This window comes from Zootoca vivipara, chromosome 15, assembly GCF_965207765.1.
Source record: "Zootoca vivipara chromosome 15, rZooViv2.hap1.1, whole genome shotgun sequence".
NCBI lineage: Eukaryota > Metazoa > Chordata > Lepidosauria > Squamata > Lacertidae > Zootoca > Zootoca vivipara.
In genome coordinates this window covers 7,852,915-7,878,078 of record NC_142598.1, presented here as the reverse complement: position 1 = coordinate 7,878,078, position 25,164 = coordinate 7,852,915, and the positions used below count along the sequence as shown (strand labels likewise).

At 48.2% G+C, this 25,164-nt stretch overlaps 1 protein-coding gene across 3 annotated transcripts in view; it reads left to right on the top strand.

Annotated features, from left to right (window-relative positions):
- The window catches only part of RFX1 (regulatory factor X1), a 47,781-nt gene extending 22,998 nt beyond the window's left edge, over positions 1 to 24,783 (top strand). For 2 of the 3 annotated variants that reach the window (XM_035097438.3, XM_088658711.1), the window contains 17 exons: positions 1,938 to 2,030; positions 5,502 to 5,597; positions 6,626 to 6,712; positions 9,249 to 9,343; positions 10,593 to 10,959; positions 12,791 to 12,972; positions 13,579 to 13,698; positions 14,190 to 14,305; positions 15,067 to 15,185; positions 17,281 to 17,390; positions 18,751 to 18,902; positions 19,226 to 19,323; positions 19,641 to 19,790; positions 21,012 to 21,220; positions 21,561 to 21,714; positions 22,476 to 22,521; positions 24,472 to 24,783. In XM_035097438.3, the coding sequence (XP_034953329.1) occupies positions 1,938 to 2,030; positions 5,502 to 5,597; positions 6,626 to 6,712; positions 9,249 to 9,343; positions 10,593 to 10,959; positions 12,791 to 12,972; positions 13,579 to 13,698; positions 14,190 to 14,305; positions 15,067 to 15,185; positions 17,281 to 17,390; positions 18,751 to 18,902; positions 19,226 to 19,323; positions 19,641 to 19,790; positions 21,012 to 21,220; positions 21,561 to 21,714; positions 22,476 to 22,521; positions 24,472 to 24,638 (2,361 nt within the window). In that variant the 3' untranslated portion in view covers positions 24,639 to 24,783. Of the gene's footprint in view, positions 1 to 1,937; positions 2,031 to 5,501; positions 5,598 to 6,625; positions 6,713 to 7,423; positions 7,799 to 9,248; positions 9,344 to 10,592; positions 10,960 to 12,790; positions 12,973 to 13,578; positions 13,699 to 14,189; positions 14,306 to 15,066; positions 15,186 to 17,280; positions 17,391 to 18,750; positions 18,903 to 19,225; positions 19,324 to 19,640; positions 19,791 to 21,011; positions 21,221 to 21,560; positions 21,715 to 22,475; positions 22,522 to 24,471 lie in introns of all 3 variants that reach the window. The other variant, XM_088658712.1, reaches the window with a different exon arrangement.
- Positions 24,784 to 25,164: the final 381 nt, after the last annotated feature.

The following is a 25,164-nucleotide window of genomic DNA, read 5'->3' as shown; positions in this document are numbered from 1 at the left end:
CCTAGCAGTTCGAAAGCACGTCAAAATGCAAGTAGATAAATAGGAACCGCTACAGCGGGAAGGTAAACGGCGTTTCCATGTGCTGCTCTGGTTTGCCAGAAGCGGCTTTGTCATGCTGGCCACATGACCTGGAAGCTATACGCCGGCTCCCTCGGCCAATAATGCGAGATGAGCGCGCAACCCCAGAGTCGGTCACGACTGGACCTAATGGTCAGGGGTCCCTTTACCTTTTACCTTTAAGATTTCTTTATTAGACACCCGTAGACCATAGCTGCCAAGTTTTCCCTTTTCTCGCGAGGAAGCCTAATGGAATTTCCCTTAAAAAAGGGAGAACTTGGCAGCTATGCCGTAGACCTCTTGCAGAACTACAATTTCCAGTATTTCTGTTGAGAGAATCCTTATTTGATGGTTTTCTCTTTCATTGGATAAATCTCTCCTTCCTTGGAGGTTTTTAAGCAGAGGTTGAGTGGCCATCTGCCATGGATGCTTTAATTGAGATTCCTGCACTGCAAGGTAGTGGGCATGACCCTTGGTGTCCCTTCCATCTCTACAGTTCTATAGTCACCTGTGTATAGAATCTATTAGAATCATAGAATTGTAGAGTTCGAAGGGACCTCGAGCGACATCTAGTTCAACCCCTCGCAATGCAGGATACACATCTATAGCATCCATGACAGATGGTCATCCAGCCTCTGCTTAAAACCCTCCAAGGGAGGAGAGCCTACCGCCTCCCAAGGGAGTTTGTTCCACTGTCAAACATTAGGGTGAGTGGTTGTTCTTGATAATCCATTTAGCCCTTCCCAACTCTTAAAAATTATGTAGTTTTAGTTGAAACTTCTTCTTTTTTTTAAAGCAATTTATTAAAAAATTTCAAATAAACACATTAAACAATAACAAAACATTCAACAACAAACATAACACACACAAATTTTCTCTTTTTAACATCTATTCACCTATCTCGAATTCCCAATGCTCTGCCGAGCTTTGACTTCCCTCCCTCCCCTCATTTGGTTTTCAACTCTTATCTTGCAGTTCCTTTTCTCCTTCTACTTAAAGTCATTTCGTAGGATTTATTTCAATCCTGCAAGTGTCTTTAAACTTCTACAATTCCTCTCCATATAGTCCACAAATTTACTCCAGTCTTTTTGGAACTTTGCCTCTCCCTGGTTTCGGATCCTGCTAGTCAGTCTTGCTAGTTCCACATAGTCTATCATTTTCATCTGCCACTCTTCGATCGTCGGTAACTCCTGAGTTTTCCATTTTGGGGCTAACAAAGTCCTTGCCGCGGTTGTCGCATACATAAATAATACTTGATCTCCTTTTACAATCTCTTGTCCTATAAGTCCTAATAAAAAAGCCTCCGGTTTTTTGGGAAAGGTGTATTTAAAAATCTTTTTCAGTTCGTTATATATCATTTCCCAAAATCTTTCGATTTTTTTCGCATGTCCACCACATATGATACAATTGAAACTGCTTACAAGCTGCCCCAAAACTCCAAAACCAGCAGCCGGTTCGCTGCCATAGCGATCTTGGCTTCCTTTCCCCCTGGTGGCAAGCTGGAAGTGGTTGATTTCAGAGCATCCCATTTGAGGAGGCGGTTTTATGTTTTGTTTGATCCTCTCAACAGACTTTCCTCAATCTCTCTCTCTCTCTCTCTCTCTCTCTCTCTTTTTAAATAAAAAAAACCTCTTAGCTGGTACAGCTGCCTTGACAACTGAGTGAGAAAATGACAGTGAGTAGTGCAGGATGGGGTGGGAAGGTATTTGCCTATGTGAAAGGTAGCTAGTAAAAAAATTGCTCGTATTATAATTCACCAAATGTGTGTGTTTGGTTGGTGAGCATTTCTTTGGTAGCCCACTGGTCAGTAGCTTCTGAACAGTCTCCAGGAGATACGGTAATTAACCAGGGCTTGCTTCTTTTATGTCATCCTGTTTCAGCGGCTGGTGGTACAGAGTACTTCACAGGCTGGTAAAGGAGGAGCTGTTGCGCTGGCCGTCCATGGTGTGCAGCAGGTCCATTCTTCACCTGAGGTGGGTGGCCAGATGTTTGGAAAGCCTGTTCAGATGTTCCATCCACCATGAGTCAAGAAAGCCTAGTTTTGCCTTCACTGTGTTGAATGACGTTGCTCATTTATTTATCTGCCTGCTCAGTCCGATACTTCTTTTCTTCATCAGCTACTTCCTGGTTCCTCCACAGTTGATGCCCATTTCCAGTTTCCTCTTAAGCTCCCTTGTGACTATCATATTTTGTGAGACCTGGGAACATGTTCTCATTACCTGGCAACGGGCCAGCATTTCTTATCCAACCTCAGTTGCTCCTAAGCCAGGCATAGGCAAATTCGGCCCTCCAGATGTTTTGGGACTACAACTCCCATCATCCCTAGCTAACAGGACCAGTGGTCAGGGATGATGGGAGTTGTAGTCCCAAAACATCTGGAGGGCCAAGTTTGCCTATGCCTGTCCTATGCATCCTCTCACACACCACAGAGCTCAGTCTGCTCCCTGGCTTACCAGTGAGGTAGGAGCAATGAGGCAAGATGAAAGATTACTAGGACGTGCACAGCATAAATCTCGGTGCATATCTGATCAAAAAGAGGTAATTAGTGAGCCCACTTTGTGGTGGCACTGGAAACACAAAATGTCTTTGTCACAGTTGCATCCAGTGGGGCTTTGCCAAGTGATTTGGGAGCCTACTTGAAGTTGGCCCACAGGGTGACATCAGAACCCTTGGAAACCTACTGTATCATATTTGTTAGCCACTTTGAGGATTAAGTTGATTGTATCTGCTTTAATGTGGACTCCTCTAGCTTACAGATCAGCTTGTCTAGATGATCCTTCCTCAGCCTGGTGCCCTGCAGCTGTTGCAGACTCCAAGCCCCTTCATCTGTGTTAACTGGGACTGATGGGAGTTTTAGTCCAAGATATTGGGGGTGGGGAGGTTGGGGTAGGCTGTTCTAGAGCTGTAGGATGAATTTCAGTTACTGTGGCCTAAAGAAATTGACAAATTACTTGAAGGGTTACAGCCCTATCACATGTCTGTTAGGTAACGATAAAGGATCCCTGGATGGTTAAGTCCAGTCAAACTTGACTGTGGGGTGCAGCGCTCAACTCGCTTCAGGCCGAGGGAGCCGTCGTTTGTCTGCAGACAGCTTTCTGGATCATGTGGCCAGCATGAGTAAACCGCCCAAGAGGCTCAGTAGTTTAGACCACAGCACCACCCACTCCCTAGAATTGGCCTCCACAGTCACTTACGGACACATTAAGATCATATTCATGGAAGACAACATGGGCGTACCCAGCTCGGGGCAGGGGGGGCAGCTGCCCCCCAGAAGCAAAAAAGGGAGAGCACAGCACGACAGGCAGGGACGCTGCCAGCTGTGCTCCGCCTTGGCCGGCTCGGCTGAAGCGAAACGGCAGCAGCGGCAGCGAAGCTGCCTCCGTTGAGGGAAACCTGGACCTGGACCTGGACCAATGCTCCACGACACCTCATTTGCATACATGCAAATAAAGTGCCGCAGAGCATTGTGGGGCAGCACTTTCTGTGGGCTGAAGTTAGCCCAGGTCCAGGTCCAGGTTTCTCTTGACGGAGGCAGCTTCGCTGCTGCTGCCTCGTTTTAGTCACCGCTGCTGGTAAAGGAGCGGGCGAGGCAGAAGCACAAGCGCAGGTGGCTCCCTCTGGGGTGTGTGGACATTGTCCACGCATCCTGGGGGGATCCCGGCCATGTCATTGCCAGCCAGCCAATCAGGTGGCTGGGGGTGGGGGGCGTGGCTGGCGTGACCCCCCCTAGTTTTGATCCTGGGTACACTCAGCTATGAGTGATCACTGAAGAAGATATGCCTGTTCTGCGTCAAGTGGAGGTGGGGTGGGGATGTTACTGTGCCCAGACTGTGATCATTTAGCAGCCTTGTATTCTGTTGTTTCCATAAAGCATCCTTTGCTTCAATATCCAGGTTAGACAATTAGTGTCCCAGGAGACTGAACCTGGACTGGTTTCTGTGTATTGCCATTTTTCAATATCCAGTTTACGTTCATTCTGTCATTTTTGTAGAGACCTACATTCAGTAAACCATGGAAGACCATTGTTAGAAGATAGCACCATATGTAAGCTGGGAGGAAATGCAAGTTACTTAGAATTCTTGATCTCTGACCTCCATTGGCACCAACTCTATAAAGCTGAGGCATCTTCAGTGCACCCCATGTCTGTTGGAATGGGCTGAGCCCTTTCTCACCTGCCTGCTTCCTCCCTCCTACCTTTGTCCACGGTCCTCCACCGTCTTAAAAGTCACCCCAGCCACACACTGTTGAGAGACACTGTACGAAGCGGTGTGGCCTGGCAGAAAGTTGCCTTGCTTGCGCAGTTTTGGGAGACACTGCACAGACACTTGGGAGGTCTGCGACAGCTGCACAATATCATAATGCACAGGATGGGGCCCCCCAGTGTTGGGCACAACTCAGTGCCCCTCTTCTAACCAACAGACTTAAGCAAAGAATATAGCAGTGTGTATGGTGTTCCCTCCTGCTTTTTTGTTATAAAATTTGGTAGTGCTGGACAGGGGCATAGCAAGGGGGCGATGGGGGCAGGGCGCCCCGGGTTCCACTCTGGGGAGGGTGACACTTGGCGCCCCCCCCCCGGCGAGTGAGCAGCCAGCCGCTGCTCGGTAAAAAGCCTCGCAAGACAGCTGGCTGCTCGCTCACTTGCTCAGCTGGTGCGTGCTTTGCTTCTTCCTGCTGGGGCGGAGGTGAGGGGCAGGCCAGGGCCTCTGTGGCTCCACCCAGCAGGAAGCTTCAGCGTATCCACTGAGGGGGGAAGCGCCGTGTGCACATGCGGGCCCTGGAGCGGTCCGCCGGTGGCAAGCTGCTCCAGCGCCATGCGGGGATGGCGCCGAAGTCCTGCGCTCGCGGCTGCCACTCGGCTTGGGAGTCACGGGGGGGGGCGCACCGAGCGCCACCCCCCTCCAGGGTCCCAGCGCCTGTACCCGCAGCTGCTACCGCGACCGGAGAGTTTCGGCGCCATCCCTGCGCGGCACCAGAACGGTCCGCCAGCAGCAAGCCTCTTCAGCGCCATGCGGGGATGGAGCCGAGGTCCCATGCCCGTGGCTGCCGCCACAACCGGAGGGTCCTGGTGCCATCCCCACACGGCGCTGGAGCGGTCTGCTGCCACGCAGTGCGCATGTGTGTAGCACACATGCGTGCATGGTGACGTTACACGTGCGTGCTGCGCTGCGGCGCCCCGCCCCCGGGTGCCGTGCCATGTGCCGCAGCGGCTTCCTCCGCCCCTGGTGCTGGACAACCTTTCTCTTCCCTAAAATGTTCATCAACAGTATAATGACCATGTAGAAGTTTTTATTAAAAGTAGAGTGCACCATGACTGAATGAGGGACACCACCTGATTCCAGGCGGAGAGAAAGCAAGCATGAATCCTGAGACAATAGTACATCATGCAGTTATGCCTTCCTCCTTCGTCCATACCCAAAAGTAAAGTCTCCTTCCTTGCCTTTCAGCGTTCCCCTGTCCAGAACAGCAGCTCTGCTGCTAAACCGGGACAAGTGCAGCAGCTCCAGGTCCACGGAGTCCAGCAAGTGCCTGTAGCACAAGAGGTGCTGTATCTTTGCTTGCCAATATCTTGTGGTCTCTTCCCAGTCATAGTAACGTGATCGGATTGTCGGGTAGCAAAAGCTGCAGCTTGTCAAGGGTTCACATGACACTACATTTTCAAAGTTCTATCTGTTAACGGTTTCTAAGCACTTTCAAGGTCTTTATTGCACTCCATGTAGCCACTGCTTTCAATTATAAGGTAGTGTGAACTTTCCTATAGTTTACCTTTGTTTTGTTGTGGAGGTGTCACACCAACTCCCAGATCTGTGTAACTCTAAACAACTGTCCCTTTCACATTGCTACAAACCGATGTGTTTATGTGGTATTTATTTCTCCCACAGCTAATAAACGGGTTTTTGTGTGAAACATTTTTGTCATTTTGAATGTTGAGCAAGGTTTTTGACATCCTTAGTTTCCAGAAATCAAACTTTCCACATGAGGTTTTGGGGTGCAATTCAGATTTATAAGACTAATATAAAATTAATGGGCCAGAATCAACTAGCCAGTCTCAGTTGTGGAAGCCCACATGAAGACCTCTCCTAGTGCAATGATGGCCAAACTTGGCCCTCCAGCTGTTTTTGGACTACAACTCCCATCATCCCTAGCTAATAGGACCAGTGGTCAGGGATGATGGGAATTGTAGTCCCAAAACAGCTGGAGGGCCAAGTGCAACTGTGCAACTGTCCTAGTGCAACAGGGATCTCTTCCCCACCCAAATTGGCCTGGAGAGGGACAGGAGAAGCCTTGGAACAGAAATGCTTGTGCTGACAAGAGTGCTGTGTTGAGTTTCTCCTAATAGTGTTCAGATTCTTTGGAATACCCAAATGAAGTAATACATTTGTAGGTCCTTTTGTGAAAATAGTATTTTTGTAAGACTTCTGTAAAAAGAAAAATCATTACTTTGCATGCTTCATGCCCTAGGGTTAGGTTCCTGTTGGCCAGCTCGACTACAGCTATCCTTGGGGCAAGGAGGCCTTGTATCAACTCTGCGTTCCAAAGGATTCTGATAAGTTCTGGTTTGTTTCTGCAGAGATCTGTTGTGCAGACAACTCCCAAAGCAGGCACAGTGCAGCAGCTGGCAGTGCAAGGACTCCAGCAGGTTCATGTTACTCAAGAGGTAAGAAAGAGATTTTGACTGTTGCTTTCTGGCTGCCCTACTTTGGTAGCAGCTGTGATCTACCATGGAGGATATTCCTAGATTACCTGCTCCCCAAGACAGCTAGCCAGTGCCAGGGTATTAAAGCCTTTGCACTCATTCCTGGCCTGAATTCCTCAGCTAGTTCCCACCCAGAACTAGCTTTCTGGATATATCCAAACTCCCCCACACCCTTCTTCCCTTGAAGTGGTTAGTAGTCACCCATAACTCCCCCATTATGAGTTGTCCCCAGCCCCACGATGATCACCATAAGACAGTGAAGATGGGGAAGGTTCTCATCCCTGCCAGTTCTTGTTTTGTAAGGTACCTCCTTAGCTACCATTATAGAATGCCTTGCGCTCATTGGGTAAAATGTAGATGAGGCAGGATGCGTGGACCTTCAGGGTTGTAATCAAAGTAGCATTAAGGGGAATATTCCATCAGCACAACAGTTTCTCCTTGTGCAACAGAACTTCCACCCACCCCCCTCAATCTGTTCTGGAGGTTCCCTGGATGCGAATGGCATTGGGAAAAGGAGAGGGGAAGTTCCCTTGCAACAAGTGGAACTCATTCTGCTTCTTCTGCAATTATTTAATTGAATACCACCCTCTGCCTTAATCCTTCACTCCGGCAGGACATTTCTGGGTTTCTCCACTATCTCTGATTGCTTCAGTCTCTCTGTTTATTGTTTAGAGTGCAGACAGTGGCCCTTCTAAGAGCAATCAGCAGTCGCAGCAGCAAGAGCAACAAGGAGTGCAGCAAGGTCTCTCCCTAGAGTGCAGCAGCAGCAGCAGCAGCAGCAGCAACAGTGCACCCCAGCTGGCCAGCTGCTGTTTATCTGGCCCAGAGCACAGGCTCCACTACATGCATTCTCTAGATTCTGCCTCGGAGCAGTGGGTGGAGCTGGTCCGCATGCTTCCTCAACCGCTCCTCCTGCCACAACAGAAGGTGGTGATAGAGCAGCTGCCATTCCTCTCCTCCTCTCATCACTCCAGCCCTGACCAGAGAGTCAAGATTCAGAGAGTCCCTCAGGTGCTAGTGTTTGGAACAGCAGCTACAGCACTTAAAGTAGGTCCTGCAGAGGGCACCGATTGAGATCCAAGAATAGCAAGCTCTGTGCATTTCCCTTCTCACAGAGTCAGGTAGCAGAGCTTGCCAGCATTATCCCCTTCTCTACAATTGTGACTCTCCTCTTAGTTAGCGGTGGTAGAGCAACCCTCTTTCCTTCCCCACATACTGCCAGAGAAATTGAAATTCTTGGACCTCTTCAGCACTGGATGTGATTTTGATTTCATTTGCTTGAATCAGGTGTAGATATGGAAGTCTTGAGGTATTGGGGTTTGTGGGAGACATATGCCACCAGATAAGCGTGCTACATTTTGTGCAGGACTTTCAGTATTTGGCAGCCAGAACAGAGGCTTGCCATCATAGCTGCCAAGTTATCCCTTTTTTACAGGGATTTTCCCTTATGCTGAATAGGCTTCCTCGCGAGAAAAGCGAAAACTTGGCAGCTATGCTTGCCATAGCTAGCCAGGATGCCAGATAACTGCAAGGTCTGATCTAGGTAAGCGAAATCATGCAGTACCGATTGTATGAGGACTACTTAGCCCTGTTTGCCCTAACACTGTATCAGCTACTGAAACAAAGGCTGCTTCCTGAGCCAAAGTTAGCTGCTGTCTAATGAGTGGAAACTGAGTTTTCTTCAAATCACCTCATCAGATTGTAAGACATTAGAACCTTCATGGCAAGTAAAAGGCCTCTTGTTTATAAAGGTGTATCTATGTATTTCCATAAAACCAATATTGTATCATTGTTGCAAAGAGCCATTTCACACATTACACAGGAGCGAACCCAGGTTTGCCACTGAGCATGCACTCGAGGACAACTGCAGCCAGTCATGGCTGTCCTACAAGTACATCTGCACAACGCAAATGTATATTTCTCACACCTGCACTTTACTCTTGTAGATGTACACTTGCAACATTTTAGCTGCACTCTTAACAAAAATGTGCAAAGTGACCCTTAGGAATTGCATGCAGCTCTGCAATTTAGCATTCCAGAAGGGAATGCAAGAGAATCCATTGGAGCTCTTGCCTGCCCAGCAAGAGCCCCCAGCAGTGTCCAGCACTTCCTTCTCCGTGTTATACCACTGTGCTTCTTTTGCCAGGATCAGAGTATGTAGAGCCTGGGTTCCTGACTTTGCTCGCCATGGCTCTGACTTGTGGGGAAATCCTTTGTCCATGGGAATAAGCATTCCAGAGTCCCACCCCTGACCCCCTGCTTAATGTCTGCTAGATCAATGTCAGATGTAGGATAGAGGCAACTATAAATCATGGGACAGGTGATGATAGCTACAAGCAGATTGACAGTAAGTGTGGCAATTAGGAAGGCAGAGAGGTGGCCTTTTGTCTAGAGCAGCCTCCTGGGAGGGATTAGAGAGAGTGGAGCGCAGCAACCTTGGCCCATCCTGTCTCACCTCTTTTCCTTTCCTATCTTTGTGGGCTTGCTGCGTTCTCAGGTGCAGCAGCTCCAGCAGGTACCTGTGCAGCATGTCTATCCCAACCAGGTGCAGTATGTGGAAGGAGGTGATGCCAGCTACACAGCAAGTACCATGTGAGTACATGCCTGGTGAGAAGGAAGGCTTTATCATACCGGTTCTGCCCCAGCATTCAAGCTCACAGCGAGCCGGGCATGGATTCCTGCCAGGTGCAGGTTCCAAGAGACACAGGTCTTCACACAGATGCTAATTGATTCTATTCTGTATCTTAAGCCAGAGACGGTCAGCTTCCCTGTGCATAGATGGCCAGACAATGATCTAGCGGCTGGAAATGTCTTTCTGGGTGGCCAGGCTCCATCACAACATTGGTGCCACCTAGCAATGAAGGGTTAATGGTTAAGGAGTATCTGCACCCAGTCGCAGCCAGAACATTACGTTCTGGGAGCAGGTGGTGCTGAGCCTTGCCGATCGGAAGGTTGGCAGTTCAAGTCTGCATAACGGGGTGAGCTCCCGTCGCTCTGTCCCAGCTCCTGCCAAGCTAGCAGTTCGAAAGCATGCCAGCAAGAGTAAATAAATAAGTACTACTGCAGCAGGAAGGTAAATGGCATTTCTGTGCGCTCTGGCACTTGTCACAGTGTCCCGTTGTGTTAGAAGCAGTTTAGTCGTGCTGGCCACATGACCCAGAAAGCTGTCTGTGGACAAACGCCGGCTCCTTCGGCCTGAAGTGAGATGAGTGCCGCACCCCATAGTCAAATTTGACGGGACTTAACCATCCAGGAGTCCTTTGCCTTTTACCTTAGAACATTACATACAAATACCAAACGCAGATGAAGCACTAGGGTGTGGACAACATCTCTTAGACATTTCCCCTTTTTACTATAAATGAAACTGTGGGCGCATGGACTTAGATTTTTCTTTTAAAAAATGAACTGTTTATTATTGTTTTATAAAAAATAGAAAAATGAACGTTTATATAGTGAATGTTGTAGAAAATCAGGGAAGTTATTCTGAAGTGCTGCCTTGGAGAAGATTGGTGGATTGGTTGTTGATTGTCCCTGTTTTCTAATGAAAATAAAATAAAATCCCAGAGCATTGGTAGACCATGATTAAAATTTGACAGTGTCACCAGGGTCAAGTGAAATCACTCGGGGGCTGGGTTTGGCCAAGGAGTTGTGTGCACCCCTGAGCTAAGTCACCTTGATCTAAGCAAAAAGCATGGTAAAGGAGTGGAGATGTACAACCTTCTCCTTTTTGCTTACTGTAGGGTGGTGTGTATGTTTAGCTGTCATTTCTCTATAACAAGTGGTTGTTTTTCTTCACTTGGAAATCGGAGATGGAAACAGCACCTCTTTCTCCTGTTTTCAGACGCTCCAACACTTACCCTTACACGGAAACCCCTCTCTACACTCAGAACACTGGTGCAAACTACTATGAATCGCAAGGCACCCCAACCCAGGTCTCCACCCCAGCAACCTCCCAGACTGTGGCCAGCAGTGGGTCAGTGCCCATGTATGTCTCCGGAGGGCAAATCATAGCCAACCCAAGCGGAGGCAGCAGTGCTGGAGGAGGAGGAGGTGGAAATGGAAATGGTGGTGGCGGTGGCAGCACTGGTGGCGGTGGTGGAGGAGGCAGTGGCAGCAGCAGCACGGGGACCTATGTGATTCAAGGAGGTTACATGCTGGGAAGTTCAAGCCAGTCATACTCGCACACCACTCGTGCCTCCCCAGCAACCGTAAGTCTGAGTCTCGCTCTGGATACCTCCAAGGGGATAATCTCCAAGGGGATTGGAGCTTCCGGGAGCCTCTTTGCTTTCTTCAGCAGCTTGCCCAAGTGCTCTTAGAGCAGTGGTTTTCATAGCTGTGTTTCAGGGAACCTGGGGTTGCTTGGAGACTTCTCAGGGTTCTTTAATTAGAAGACCCATAATGATTGAGGCAAGCTTCCCCGAGATGGTTTGCCTGCCCACAGCTGACCATTCTGTTCAAGGTGCAGCAGCAGGAAAGTATTGGGCCCCTTCTGGGCGCACTCTCAGTCCACACAGAGCAACCTGGAGCCCTAACAGTCAATAGCAGCACCCTGTGCATTCAAGAAAATGTCCTTTGAAGGTAGCAAGTCTGAAAACCACTGACTTAGAGAATCAAACACTTATGCATGTTTCTCTGTTCTGTGTTCTTTTGACCTTCCGAGAGGACATTGCTGCGATGGGGTAGAATTATTATTATTATTATTTTGGTAGGCCTGGGGCTCTTTCTGGTGGAATCATTTTATATCTTTTAAAGGTGCGTTGAACGTTTGTATTACAGCAGGCATGTGAAAATACGAAGTAATTCATAGTGCTTTTGAGACTCAAAGGAAAACGATAGCTTTGATCATTCCAGTGAATGTTGAACCAGAAGCTGGTTCAATAAAAGATGCCACCCAAGACATCATGAGGGAAAGTAGCATGTTTGGATGTCATTAAAGGCGGCAGAGTGGAACACAAGATAGATTTCACCCAGAGGACAAAATTTGCCACCCTCTTGCACAGCTTCAATGTAGATAGACAGAAGTGTTTCATTTCCTAAGTCAGAGGTGGGGAACCTGTGTCCTTCCAAATGTTACTGGACTACACCTCCCATCATGCTGATCATTGGCCATGGTGACTGAGGGTGATGGGAATCAACATCTGGAGGGACACAGATTCCCCATCTCTGCCATAAGTTAATATAGCTTAACATGAGGCAAAAACCACAAATAAGTTCTTTGTGCAAGCTATATTAACTTATGGCAGAGATGGGGAATCTGTGTCCCTCCAGATGTTGATTGCTTAGATTTTCTGGCCCTTGATGCTACTTTCCCTATTTCATGGGTCTTGTTCTCTGAGACGAGCCTTCCGAACGCACTCTTTACCTCATGGTGGATCTAACTGAAGATTGTGAAATGTGCCTGCTTTCTCTTCTGTGTGTGTTTAGACCTGTTAGAATCTATTAGTTCTCACAGGAAACAATTCCTTAGTACTTCATTGGAAACAATGGGAGGAAAAGAAATGGGATTGAGGTACTCCAGCTCTTGGACTGGCCTAATTCAGTCCTGGGTTTGGCATAATTCAGGCCTTTCCACGGTCATCTCCCAGCATGTCCCCAAACCAGCCCTGACTTGCAAACCCCTTTTGGCCCTACCCTGCCAGCTCTGGAGCACCAATGTTGGTAGGGCCAGGGCTGCGAAAGTTGGGGTGTGGAGGGGGAATCTAATGGCAGGTCTCTATACTGGTTCCATAGGATTTCAGTCTAAGGCCTGCAAACGGATGTGTGGTTCTTATTTTAAAAGATGCTAATGAAATAGGAGTGTTGGATGATTGACTTTGGCATCAACACAGCCTTCTCTTGTATAACTTTGGGGCCCTGGGAGTGGGGAGAGAATGGACCCTCACATGGCTTATTAAGATGGTTCCCACCTCCCAAGCGTGGGTTGCAGCATACGAACCATTCATTGAGAGAAATTGTGACGGTACCCTGAACTGTTCCCTTTAATAACTTCAAACAAAAGGGCTTGGAAGGCCCATAACTTGGATTCCTGCTTCTTTGCAGGTCCAGTGGTTGTTGGATAACTATGAGACTGCGGAAGGTGTAAGCCTTCCACGGAGTACCTTGTATTGCCATTACCTCCTGCATTGCCAGGAGCAGAAACTGGAGCCAGTCAATGCAGCTTCCTTTGGCAAGCTCATCCGCTCAGTGTTTATGGGACTTCGCACACGCCGGCTTGGAACCAGGTAAATGAAAGATGGCTTTCCCATGGGCTGCATGGCAGCATCACAGAGTAAAAAATGTGAGGTGCCTAAGCTGTCAAGCATCTCTGCATCCCCTGGGAGCTTCTGGAATACAGTTACTGTCAGCACTAAAGCCCACCTTTCCCATTCACAAACCTCAGATTGAGCAGAGGAAGGGGGGAGTGTGGATGTGCTATACAGGGCTACACACCCTTTCTCAGAGCAATTGGAAGGTACCAATTGTCTCCTAAAAGGGAGCTTGCTTCTTAATGCAGAGGCCTAATGCCTGGACTCACACTGATCTGATTTGCGCCATGCCAGTGAAGCTTTGTAATGGCCAAATGGGCAAAATCGTTTATTTATTTACATCTTCCTCCTGGTAACTACCAATAGGACATACGGGGAGGAGAGGTAAGAAAAGTCCCATTGTGCTAGCTGAAGTTTTTGCGCGGGCTTCCACTAATGGCACTGGTTAGTTGAATTTGGCCTGTTATGTACCTAAGGGTACCTTGATAGCAGTTCTCTGTGTCCAGTGGTGTATCTTTTGTTGTGGCCCAAGGGGTTTGTTTATATGGAGGCTTATGTTTTCTTACTTCCCTTTTCTTTCAGAGGGAACTCCAAATACCATTACTACGGGCTACGCATCAAAGCTAACTCCCCGTTGCTGCGGCTCATGGAGGATCAGCAACACTTGGCCATGAGGCAACAGCCCTTTTCTCAGAAGCAAAGGTAGGAGATAGTGATGGGGAAGGGCTGTTGTTTAGTAGCAGAGCAAACAGAAGGTCTAGGCATCAATTTCTGGTATCTTCAGGTAGGGCTGGGAGGAAGTCAGGACTGAAACCCTGGCAGATACAACATATTATTACAGTTGCAAAGTGTACATATCAGCAAGGCAAACCAAGGACAAGAATTATATGAAAGAGTAGAGTGCTGTATGCAGGTCCCCAAAATTTGGGACCCTTGTAGTGCTATTATCCTCTTGGAACTGAGTAACTTCTTTGGTGAGATATATATTCTTGAAGTTCTCCCCAGTGTGAAAAGTGGCATCAAGACCTTGAAATGCTTGTGAAGTGTTATCTGCTGAAGAAGATTTTTCCATAACAGTATCTGAGGCAACCCCTTTCTCTCTGTATCCCATGCTCTTGACGGAATATACCCACATGCTATGGGTGTTACTGTGATGTGATATGGGGCTGACTCCAAGTTGTTCTGCCTTATAGGCTCAAACCCATTCAGAAGATGGAAGGCATGACCAATGGAGTGGCTGTCGGGCAGCAGCAAGCCTCGGGGCTGTCTGACATCAGTGCCCAAGTACAACAGTATCAGCAATTCCTGGGTAAGGAGGGCCACTCTTTTGTACATGGCAGAGTGAGGTCTTTAAGACGGAAGCAGAGGACATGTGACACAAGCTTCTACGTGCGGTTGTTAGGGTCCCCTGTTTTACCACCTGGCTCACAGAAGATGACTTTTTTGGTTGAGATTCTGTGGCCCCATGTCTGATGTGACTTGTTGGATACCTTAGACGGTGTCTGTGTAGTAGGAACACCATCTCAGGGCCAAGTGTTGTGGAGAACCTTCATGTCCCAGGAAATGCATCACTGGAATGAGACTTTTTCACATGGTAGAGTCACTGTATGTGGGAAGTTCTTCGCATGCATTACCACAAACCCTGCATGGAGTCCTCAATACAAGGAATTATTTTGGGGCGACAACCATTTTGTTCTGTTTTTTAAAAAATATATTTATTAATTTTATAAAAGGAACAAAAACAATCAATTCACATTAACAATCCACCCATACAAAATAGTTCACCAACACATAAAAACAAAGCACAAAAACAAACAACAACAGCAAAAATTGTGTCCCTGTTACATTTGAAGCAGGTCTGTGGCTTCAGTGCTGGCAGTCTCACCCTTGTGGCCAAGGATAGAGTGGGCCATGGAAACACAACTCCCCAGTCCCCTGAGAAGCTATAGATCCTGATCCAGATAAACCACCACCTTTTCGTTCAAACTTCAGCAGACAATGTCAAGGTGGGGCTGCTCCCTGGGACCCAGAGTTGGTCTTGGAGGGCTGATGTCTCTCTCCTCCTTGCAGATGCCTCTCGCAGCCTGCCTGACTTTGCAGAGATAGACCTACAAGGGAAGTCCCTCCCTGAGGGCATTGGAGCCGAAGATGTGAAGTCTTTCCAGTCGCTCTATCGAGAGCATTGCGAGGTACATCAGAAGAGCACATTGGAAAGGGAAATCTAGGCAGGGGTGGAGAACCTCTGGTTCCTTGCCTGGCCCTGCTCCATACCCGCCTTGCCTGGATGGAATGTACCCCAGGGCCGGCTCTAGGTAGAGTCCTGGTGGCACAGGGCACCAGGGCGTTGGGCCGATAGGCAGGGCGCTGTGCGCTGCGAGGGCGGGGGTGCCGGAGCGATCTCCGCCCCTCAGCGCCAGGGCGCCCGACCTGCTCGAGACTGCCCTGATGTACCCCTGAACTATGGCAGTGCCTCTTGCTTGCCTCCAGAGAGGGTGGAGTGATGGGTGTGTTTGCAGGGTAAGCGGGTGGATTGTACAAACAGCTTCTGTGTGACTGGAGTGTAGCCCACAGTATAACCTACTTTTGCCTTGGAACTCACTCCCTTCCACATTTCCTCCCTCTCAACCTGCCCGCTAGTGGGCATGGAAGGTTTTAAACAGTCAGCTTGAGCTGATATTTAAAGTTTTATTTATTTCAACTATTTATATGGATATATGCTTAACGCTGTATTCTCTAAGTCAGGCATCCCCAAACTTTGGCCCTCCAGATGTTTTGGACTACAATTCCCATCTTCCCCAACCACTGGTCCTGTTAGCTAGGGATCATGGGAGTTGTAGGCCAAAACATCTGGAGGGCCGCAGTTTGGGGATGCCTGCTCTAAGTGTTGTACAGTAAGATTGTGAAAGAAACAATAAAGATAAAATCAGTTGAAATTAACGACAACATCAGAAAACTTACTTAAAATTCCTAGTGAAGTAGAAAGGTCTGCACCAAGCACCAGAAATTCAACAGAGGGGGCCTGTCTGATCTCAGTTGGGAGGAAGTTCTACATCATTGTGCCCACAATACTAAATGCTTGGATCCTGGTATACAAGCTGAATATCTGAGTCATGGGGGACCACTGACCGTGACTCACCTCAAGACCTCTGTGATTGGGCAGGGATATAAGGAGTCAGGTAGTCTTTAACGTATCCTGAGCCCAAATTGTTAAGCCCTTGTAAATCAAAAGAGGTCTTTAACTTTGCCTGGTAGCTAATGGGCAGCCCCTGCAAGTTTTTTATTTGTTTATTTTTATCCAGAGGAAGCTTTTAAGCACCTAAGCTACATGCTGGTGAATGGTCTGTTCTAACTGCAGCATTTGTGCAGAAGCATCATGGGAATTCAGAAGCATCTTGCCATCTGCATATGATTCTTAAATATTAATGAATTTATTGCATAGCTGCCAACTTTTCCCTTTTCTCGCGAGGAAGCCTATTCAGCATAATGGAATTTCCCTTTAAAAAAGGGATAACTTGGCAGCTATGTTATTGTAGCATTAGTTTTTTGGTGCTCGAGCATGTGTGTGTGAAGTTGAGAGTGGACAGACACACATTTCAGATTGGGAAACATCTGTTGTGAGACAGAAAAATCAATGAACACGTGCTGAAAGTAGAGTTACCATACATGAGTGAACAACTGAAGTTAATGTGATTCAGTCACTGGGGCAGCACACCTTGCAGGCAGGTGCTCAATTTGCATGGCACAGGTGGAATAATTAGAGTTTTGCTTCAATATGAAATAATTTGTATTGAGTCTGTCCGTGAATTCCAGTTGAGCAGCCTTTATGCTCGACCTGCTCTCTGAAATATTCTGCTTGACTATTAGCAGAGTATTGGCCTTGAATTCAGAAATGACAGAATGTGCTGGACAACTGGGTTGACTCTTTAAAGGCAGCCTATCATCTTGTTGATAGGAAGAAGAGTTTAGATTTGATATCCCGCTTTATCACTACCCGAAGGAGTCTCAAAGCGGCTAACATTCTCCTTTCCCTTCCTCCCCCACAACAAACACTCTGTGAGGTGGGTGGGGCTGAGAGACTTCAGAGAAGTGTGACTGGCCCAAGGTCACCCAGCAGCTGCATGTGGAGGAGCGGAGACGCGAACCCGGTTCCCCAGATTACGAGTCTATCGCTCTTAACCACTACACCACACTGGCAAATTAATTTAGCAGGGAGGATTCTGCTGTCTCTGTTCCCGCCTAGCAGGTCTAGAATTAAATCATACAACTACTTCTCCTCCTCCTCAGGCCATTGTTGATGTGATGGTAAACTTGCAATTCACACTGGTGGAGACTCTCTGGAAGACTTTTTGGAGGTACAATTTGAACCAGCCCAGTGAAGCTACCCCCATCGATATGTGAGTCTTTGTTTTTTGGCATTTATATAAAAATCAGCTACATGCTGTGGGGCGCTTTGCAAATTTATGACGCAGAGGCTGTCATTTTTGGACATCTGCAAGTGACGTCTGCTGAAAAGCACATGGGATTGGCTATTTGCTAAGAAGTGCATCAGACTACTGAGCACTAAGGACAGGTTCGCTCTACTGTCTCCATGATCCAGGTCTGGGTGCATTTCTCAACTGTTTGAGCAACAAAATCACTTCCATGTTTCCCCTGCTGTATAGCACTTCAGTGCTGTATTGTCTCTGCTCATCCCTTTAAGAAGGCTATCACACTTACCATGGGAAGCCAGCCTGCAGCACAGACGCCACTAGGCAACAAGGGCTTGCAGCTTATAGTCAGCCCAGCACTCAGTGGAGACTTAGGCAAATATGCCTATTGGAGTAAAGGTAAAGGGACCCCTGACCATTAGGTCCAGTCACGGATGACTCTGGGGTTGCAGCGCTCATCTCGCTTTACTGGACAAGGGAGCCGGTGTACAGCTTCCGTGTCATGTGGCCAGCATGACTAAGTCGCTTCTGGCGAACCAGAGCAGCACACGGAAATGCCGTTTACCTTCCCACCAGAGCAGTACCTATTTATCTACTTGCACTTTGACGTGCTTTTGAACTGCTAGGTTGGCAGGAGCAGGGACCGAGCAATGGGAGCTCACCCCATCACGGGGATTCGAACCACCGACCTTCTGATCAGCAAGTCCTAGGCTCTGTGGTTTAGACACTGCCTATTGGAGTAGAACAACAGTAAAAAAAAAACTCCACCAGTTTTGATTTAATCTAGGCATTCGCAGACTTTGCTGAATTGACATTCCACTCCTGTATCAGCATCTCCTCAAGTTCCCTGCATCTTCCTCTGCACCAGTACCCAGATTATTTCCCCCAGCATCTCTTGCGTATAATCTGCTTCTGTATCAAAATGAATGGAGCAGTTCACTGCCCTTGAAGGCCTGTTGGTTCAATCAGACAGAGGACTTGGGCTGGCATGGCCACATTAGGATATAAAGGCCAAATGTAGGGGTTATATATGGGACAGGAGGAAAATAAAACTGATAGGGAGAAGAATAACAACCTCTTAATGAACTTCTTATTACAGAGGAAATGTGAACCCTTGCAGGAGAACCAAAATAGGAAGTTGTTTTCCCATCTTAACTGCCTAGCATCTTATCTCCACCTTTGCCCCGCAGGCCCTTAAACATCTAGTATCCAAAATCTATTTGCTGTTCCTAGGGAAGGGCTGCTGGCATAGTTGATGGGTCTTGATAATCTGAGTTGTGGCTTGGTGATGGTGCTCTTTAACCAGGTGTCTGTGTTTCATATTTAGTCAAGACGAAGCAGAGAAGCGTCTCCCAAAGAGCTGCTTGGTGACACTGTCCAAGTACGAGCCTGTCCTCAAATGGACGAAGGACTGCGACAACTTGCTGTACCAGGGGCTGGTAGAGGTCCTGATTCCAGAAGTGCTCCGGCCCATTCCGAGTAAGCTCATCCTGCCCAGCTCATATCTGAGGCCTGCAACAGGCTATCCCAAACCTAGGGCCACAGCCAATACCAATGTTGAAATCAGGATGCTTGAGCTGCTGGTGGGGCTCTGCCAGGTGCTTCTGCCTTATTCCATAGTGGGCTGGGTGATTGGCCTCATGTGCAGGTTTGGGTAGGAAGCCTCTTTGGCCTGAGGTGGAGGCATTTAAGCCATCCCCTGAGTGCCGTGTTGCCCTTGGACGTATTCTCTACTACCCCCATGAACAGAGGACTGTCAACCATCTTGAAACCAGCCGTGCTAACGTTACATCCTTCCCCAGGTGCCTTGACGCAAGCAATCCGAAATTTTGCAAAAAGTTTGGAGAGCTGGCTGACGAATGCCATGATGAATATTCCAGAAGAGATGGTCCGCGTTAAGGTGAGCCAGATTTGGGAAGTTGTGGGGTGCCGTTGGTCTTGGCTTCACATTTTTCTGAGACTAGGAGGTCTTGAGGCGGTGCTCTCCGGAGCCTTCAGTCTATGTTGCGGCAGATCAGTATACAACTTATCAAGTCACATTGGGTGAGGTTTTCTGCCTCTGCACCAGTGACCAGAGTTTGATGCCACAGTTGGCTCTTTTCAACAGTTGGAGCCGCTCCTCCCGCTTCCTAATGGGGGTGGCAGCAGAACAAACTCCTAGCTCCTCAGTTTGGGGCGGGTGGGAAACACGTTGCGTTACTGTGTTTTGTCTCTCAGGTTGCAGCAGCAAGTGCCTTTGCCCAGACGCTGCGGCGTTACACCTCCCTGAACCACCTTGCCCAGGCTGCCCGGGCTGTTTTACAGAACACTGCCCAAATCAATCAGATGCTGAGTGATCTCAACAGGGTGGATTTTACTAATGTCCAGGTAACAACCTCCACACTTCTGCCACTGTTTTCTTCCTCTCCCATTTTGAATCCAGGAGCTGCAAATATCTTCCTACTGACTGGTCTCATTTAACCCCAAAGCCTTATTTGGCATTTTGAGTGGTCAAAATAAGAGTTGTGTCAGGCACAGGCCTTACAGATTATTTGCTAGGCCCATGATAATAATAATCATCATCATCATCATTATTTATACCCCACCCATCTGGCTGAGTCTGCTTCAACATAGGACTAACACATCTGCTTCAACATAGGACTTTCTCATAGTGGCACATTTGCACTGGGAGCTCACAGGTAGGACACAAAAAGAAGGACCCTTCCTGTGGATTAATCCCAGAATTTGGTCCTTGGAGGATAGTTCATTTACATTTGATGGCTAATGGCTGTTGATGGACCTGTTCTTATTGAATATGTTTAAAAGCCACCTAGATGTTGCATATACACACGAACGCAGTGCTGGCGCCCCTTTTTCTTGTGCCTCCAGAAAAAGTAGATTTGGAAGCAGTGTGCGATGAGAAGGGGGGCTGCTTCATCCTTACCCCACTTCTTTGCTTCAGATGCTCTCCCCCTTCTTTCCCCTGCCCCCCCACTTAACAGCACATTTGTATTCATATAACTGGAGTGGGGATGAGGAACTTGTGCAACGCCCAGCATCTCTGACCATAGGTTGTGCTAGCTGGCACTGGTGGGAATTGGAGTCCAGCAATTCCCTGACTAGGCATTGCTGCAACTTGGCCCTAAACTAGTGACCGCCACATCTTGTGACAGTGAGTTCCAGAGGATAACTGTTACTTGTGACAAAGTATGCTGATTAATTCTAGCAATGAATGTATCTTTTTATTTGGGTGCCCAGTGATGACTTAGCGGGACAGTGAAATTATCTGGCTAAAACCATGATGATTTTAGGTGGGCACAAGTAAGCCAGCTCCCTTGCTGCAAACTGCTCCCCTCCCCCTCCAATGGCAGATTCTTTGGGCAGTCTGGACTCTGTGGGGCGTCTGGATCTCCTTTCCATCCCATCCATTACAAGGGATTTGCCATTGACAGTATTTTGTTGGCATTTGAGACTCCAGGTACCAGATTTCCCTGGCCACTCTGATTCTTCAGTTCATTTAAGTAGCTTCAAAGTGGGTCATTGGCTTACCCAACGGGGAAGAGAAACCCCACTAGAGACACCTTTCTTCCTCCTCTTGCTGCTCCGCAGGAGCAGGCCTCATGGGTATGTCGGTGCGAGAATCGTGTGGTGGAGCGCCTTGAGCAGGACTTTAAGATGACTCTGCAGCAGCAGAACTCTCTGGAACAGTGGGCCGTGTGGCTGGATGGCGTGGTCAGCCAGGTCCTGAAGCCCTACCATGGCAGCCCCAGCTTCCCCAAAGCCGCCAAACTCTTCCTCCTCAAGTGGTCCTTCTACAGGTAAGTAGAAGGTGAGAAGCAGAGTGTTGGGCTTGGTTCTGGGCTCACACCCATCTCAGCTGTAGACTTTCCCCTGCTGTTTAGCCATGCTTGTGAAACAGGGTGGCTTACGTGCCTTGTGATGCTGCCTGCAGATGCAGATTTAGGGCTGTGCAACCGGTTCTGCACTGGGTGCCGAGCCAAAGGGGGGGGGGTGCTGCAGGGCATTGCAACTGTGGCCGTAGTGCACACACAGAATGGAAGACAGGGATGGGGGGATTTTGGCCTCACACAGGGCACTACAAAGTCCTCCCCTGCCGCCTGCATGGTAACTGCAGCATTGGGCTCCTCCTTTCTCCAGCTCTATGGTGATTCGGGATCTGACCCTGCGGAGCGCAGCCAGTTTTGGCTCCTTCCATCTCATCCGCCTCCTCTATGACGAGTACATGTACTACCTGATAGAGCACCGTGTGGCCCAGGCCAAGGGAGAGACTCCCATCGCTGTCATGGGAGAGGTAGGTTTCGTGGGCTTTGGACTTGAGGTTGGAAAAATCTGTGAAGGAACCTTTGCTTAAAGAGCTAGAACCATTCTGATTGACATGCCTTCGGCTGGGATGTCAGAATCAAGAATCTTTCCCCCTGTTGACACCACGGAGCTTTTGGACATAATGAAGCTGCCTTATATTTATTTGTCAAATCATTGATCCATTTCTGGTAGTAATTTTTATGAATCTCTAATCTCCTCTTCCAACCCAATTTTAAGATTATGCTAACTGGGCAGGTCAGGTATTAAATCTTGGACCTTTTGTATGTGCTCTAGTGCTGAGCTACAGAAATATTGAAACTGTGCCTCTGTTTCTATGCAGAGCCCAACGTGTTTCGTTCAGTGTAATCTTAAAAGTTCCACACACTGGCATGATACACTTTCACTTGCCCAGTGCTTACCAGTGAGTGAGGAGCCATAGCTAATCCAAGACTCGCCATCCATGTTCCATTAGCTGGTGGATGCTTGTGTGGAGGTCAAGAAATCAGCGAAATCCAAACAAGAAGTAGTGCCGCCCCACCACCACCTCCAATTTTTAGTCCACGGAGTGTTCATTGCCATGTTCTGGAGAGGGGGGTTTCTGGACTGTTTCTCCCCCATCCCAGATCTCTGCCTGAGAAAAAGCAGTGCCCACCAGCATAGAAGGGCTGTGTGAGGCAGCATTAGGCTACAGGCAGGGTAGTCTATAACGTGGGAAGAACCTTACATATGTTTTCTTTGTTTCTTTTTAAGTTTGCAAACCTGACGAGCTCCTTGAACCCCTTGGATCCGGATAAAGGTATCGCCCAGCCCTTCGCTTAGGCTTTGTCAGTGGTAGATGTTAGACCCTTGGGGGGCATTACTCTCCCTCCCTTGGGGGCCATTACTCTCGCTCCCTTACAAATGTGTGAGGCGGTAGTGCTCTTCCCATTTGTCTAGTATGAAAGAGAAACTGAAGGAGGGAGGTTACCTGAGGCTATTCACTGAATTCAAGGGGTGAGCCAGCATTGGAGCCCAGATTTTTCAGCTCTGAAGCATGTCGGCTGCCTAGACCAGGCATCCCCAAACTTCGGCCCTCCAGATGTTTTGGACTACAATTCCCATCATCCCTGACCACTGGTCCTAGCTAGGGATCATGGGAGTTGTAGGCCAAAAATCTGGAGGGCCGCAGTTTGGGGATGCCTGGCCTAGACCATACATCATCATCATTACTTTGGATTTATTAACCACCCTTTCATTGGGGGTGGGCTCCACACCCATTTAAAATAAAATATTAAAAAGAGTTTAAAACAAATTACATGGAGAGAGAGAGAGAGAGAGAAGTTTGATTACTGCAGTGTCCTTTGGTTTGCTTGTGGCTGCCCTCTTTTTCTGGGGTATCTTACAGTACTGGACAGGTCTTTCTGCTCTCCTGGATGCAAGACCAGAACACAGAATGAAATCAATGGCTCATTAGCTGGCTTCAAGCTCAGCAAAGTTATGAATTCGAAATGACCTTGGTCCCATTTCATTCTCTTTACTTCACATAAGATGGGAGTGATAACAAACCCCTGTATATGGTTAGAAGTGAATAATTTGTAGATATAAAGCAGGGACAAGCAGCCCTCAACCTATTTTTTTTAAAAAAACGCCCTCTATAAGTCCTCAGTTCAGACCTGGCAACAACATTCTTCTAGGTGAGGAAGAAGAGGGAGGCAAAAGGAGAAAAGTGGGTGGCAGAAGATCCACTTTTGTTGCTGGCCTCAGCAGCATATGCTTGACAGATTAGCCCTGAGGGAAGGTGATCCTCAAACAAACAAAACGTGTAAGAGAGAGAGGGAGAAGGGAAGGGAGGGGGATGCTCAGTCGGGAAGGGACTGGTTGTGTTACAAGCTGTCCCTGGAGCTGTGGAGGGTGTATTTACATCATCAGCTGTTCATTTAATCCCAGTTGCTAGCAAAATACCAGTTGCTGGGAATCACCGGTAGAGAGAGTGGTGTTGTGCTCTGGTCCCGTTTGCAGTCTTCCCACAGGCAATACAATACTCTCCCCTCAGTTCGCTGGCCTGAGACAGAGGACTTGGGCAAAGGAAGGAGCCAGTGGTAGCAACTAGGGTTGCCAGACTCAATAGAGGACAGGACTTCTGTGCCTTTAATTGCCCTGCTCTCTTTTGAGTCTGGAAACCTTAAAGAGAAACCAGCAGACCCTTTGTTTAATTTCCAAGCAAAGGGCCTGCTGGTTTCTCTTTAAGGTTTCCAGACTCAAAAGAGAGCAGGACAATTAAAGGCACAGAAGTCCTGTCCTCTATTGAGTCTGGCAACCCTAGTAGCAACAGACACTTGAATATAGGTATTAACTTTTACATTTGCTGGATAAGACTGAAGGTCTAATAATCCAGCATTATATCTTGAATGGAGCCTTCCAGGTGCCTCTCGGAAATGCTTATAAAAGGTGATGGGCCTTAACTGTTGGTAGGTGATATTTATATTAATATTTCACCTCTGCGCATGGAGGCTCTATTTAGATGTCATGGTTAATACCTGGATTTTACTTAGGCTTCCAAATTGACTAGATAGCTGATGACTGTCTGTTTCCCTGTTGTTCTTTGTCAGCTGGCCTTGAGGGGGTACCCAGGCTGTGGTTTGAAAAAGACATCTCCGAGGATTGAGGGGACAAAATAGGCTGGTGCTTGCATTGTATCAGTCCTCAGGTTCTTTCAATCAGGCTGCAAGCCTCAGGATTGCTGTAACCGTCTCTCTTTCTAAATCAGATGAGGAAGAGGAAGAGGAAGACGAGAGCGATGAAGAAATGCCCCAAGAACTATCTCTCAGCTCCAATGAGTCCAGCAGTTTAACAGCAGAGTCTATGGAGCCACCGTCGAAGCTGGCACGGACAGACTCCCGGGGCATCTTTGTCCAAGCGCTGCCCTCCAGTTAAAAAGCAGCACAGGAGGGACTGACTGCCAAGTGGCCGGCAGGAGGCCAGGATGCACCTTGCGCTGTGTTGCGCTGCCCTGCGATAAAGATGAGCTGTTCCCTATCTCCAAGTGGTATGCATCGCGCTTTCATTTCACACCTCTCCGTCTCACCTGTAGCCCAAGCAAGCCCCCAGTTAGGAGCCCTCACCCCAACAGCCTCCCCAGCCCCTAGCAGCACCGAAGGGGCTGGTTTGGGCGACTTGGGCTGGTTTCTGCCTCATTCCAGCTGCTGCTCTGATAACCTGGGTTCCCTGGAAGTTGGCTTAGCCCTTCTGCCCCATGCCCCTCACCCATGGCTGCTTTCCACTGTCAGTTGGAGGGGGTGCTTGCCCGGGCACAAGTCCCAGCCCCCTATGGCCTCTGCTCCCAGAGCAGTGAGTGCTATTCAGTTATTAAACTGAGATAGGTTCACCAAGGATCTAGCCATTTCTGCCTCTTGGCAAGGACTAGGCTATGCACAGTATCTAGCAAGTCTAAGTTTCTTTA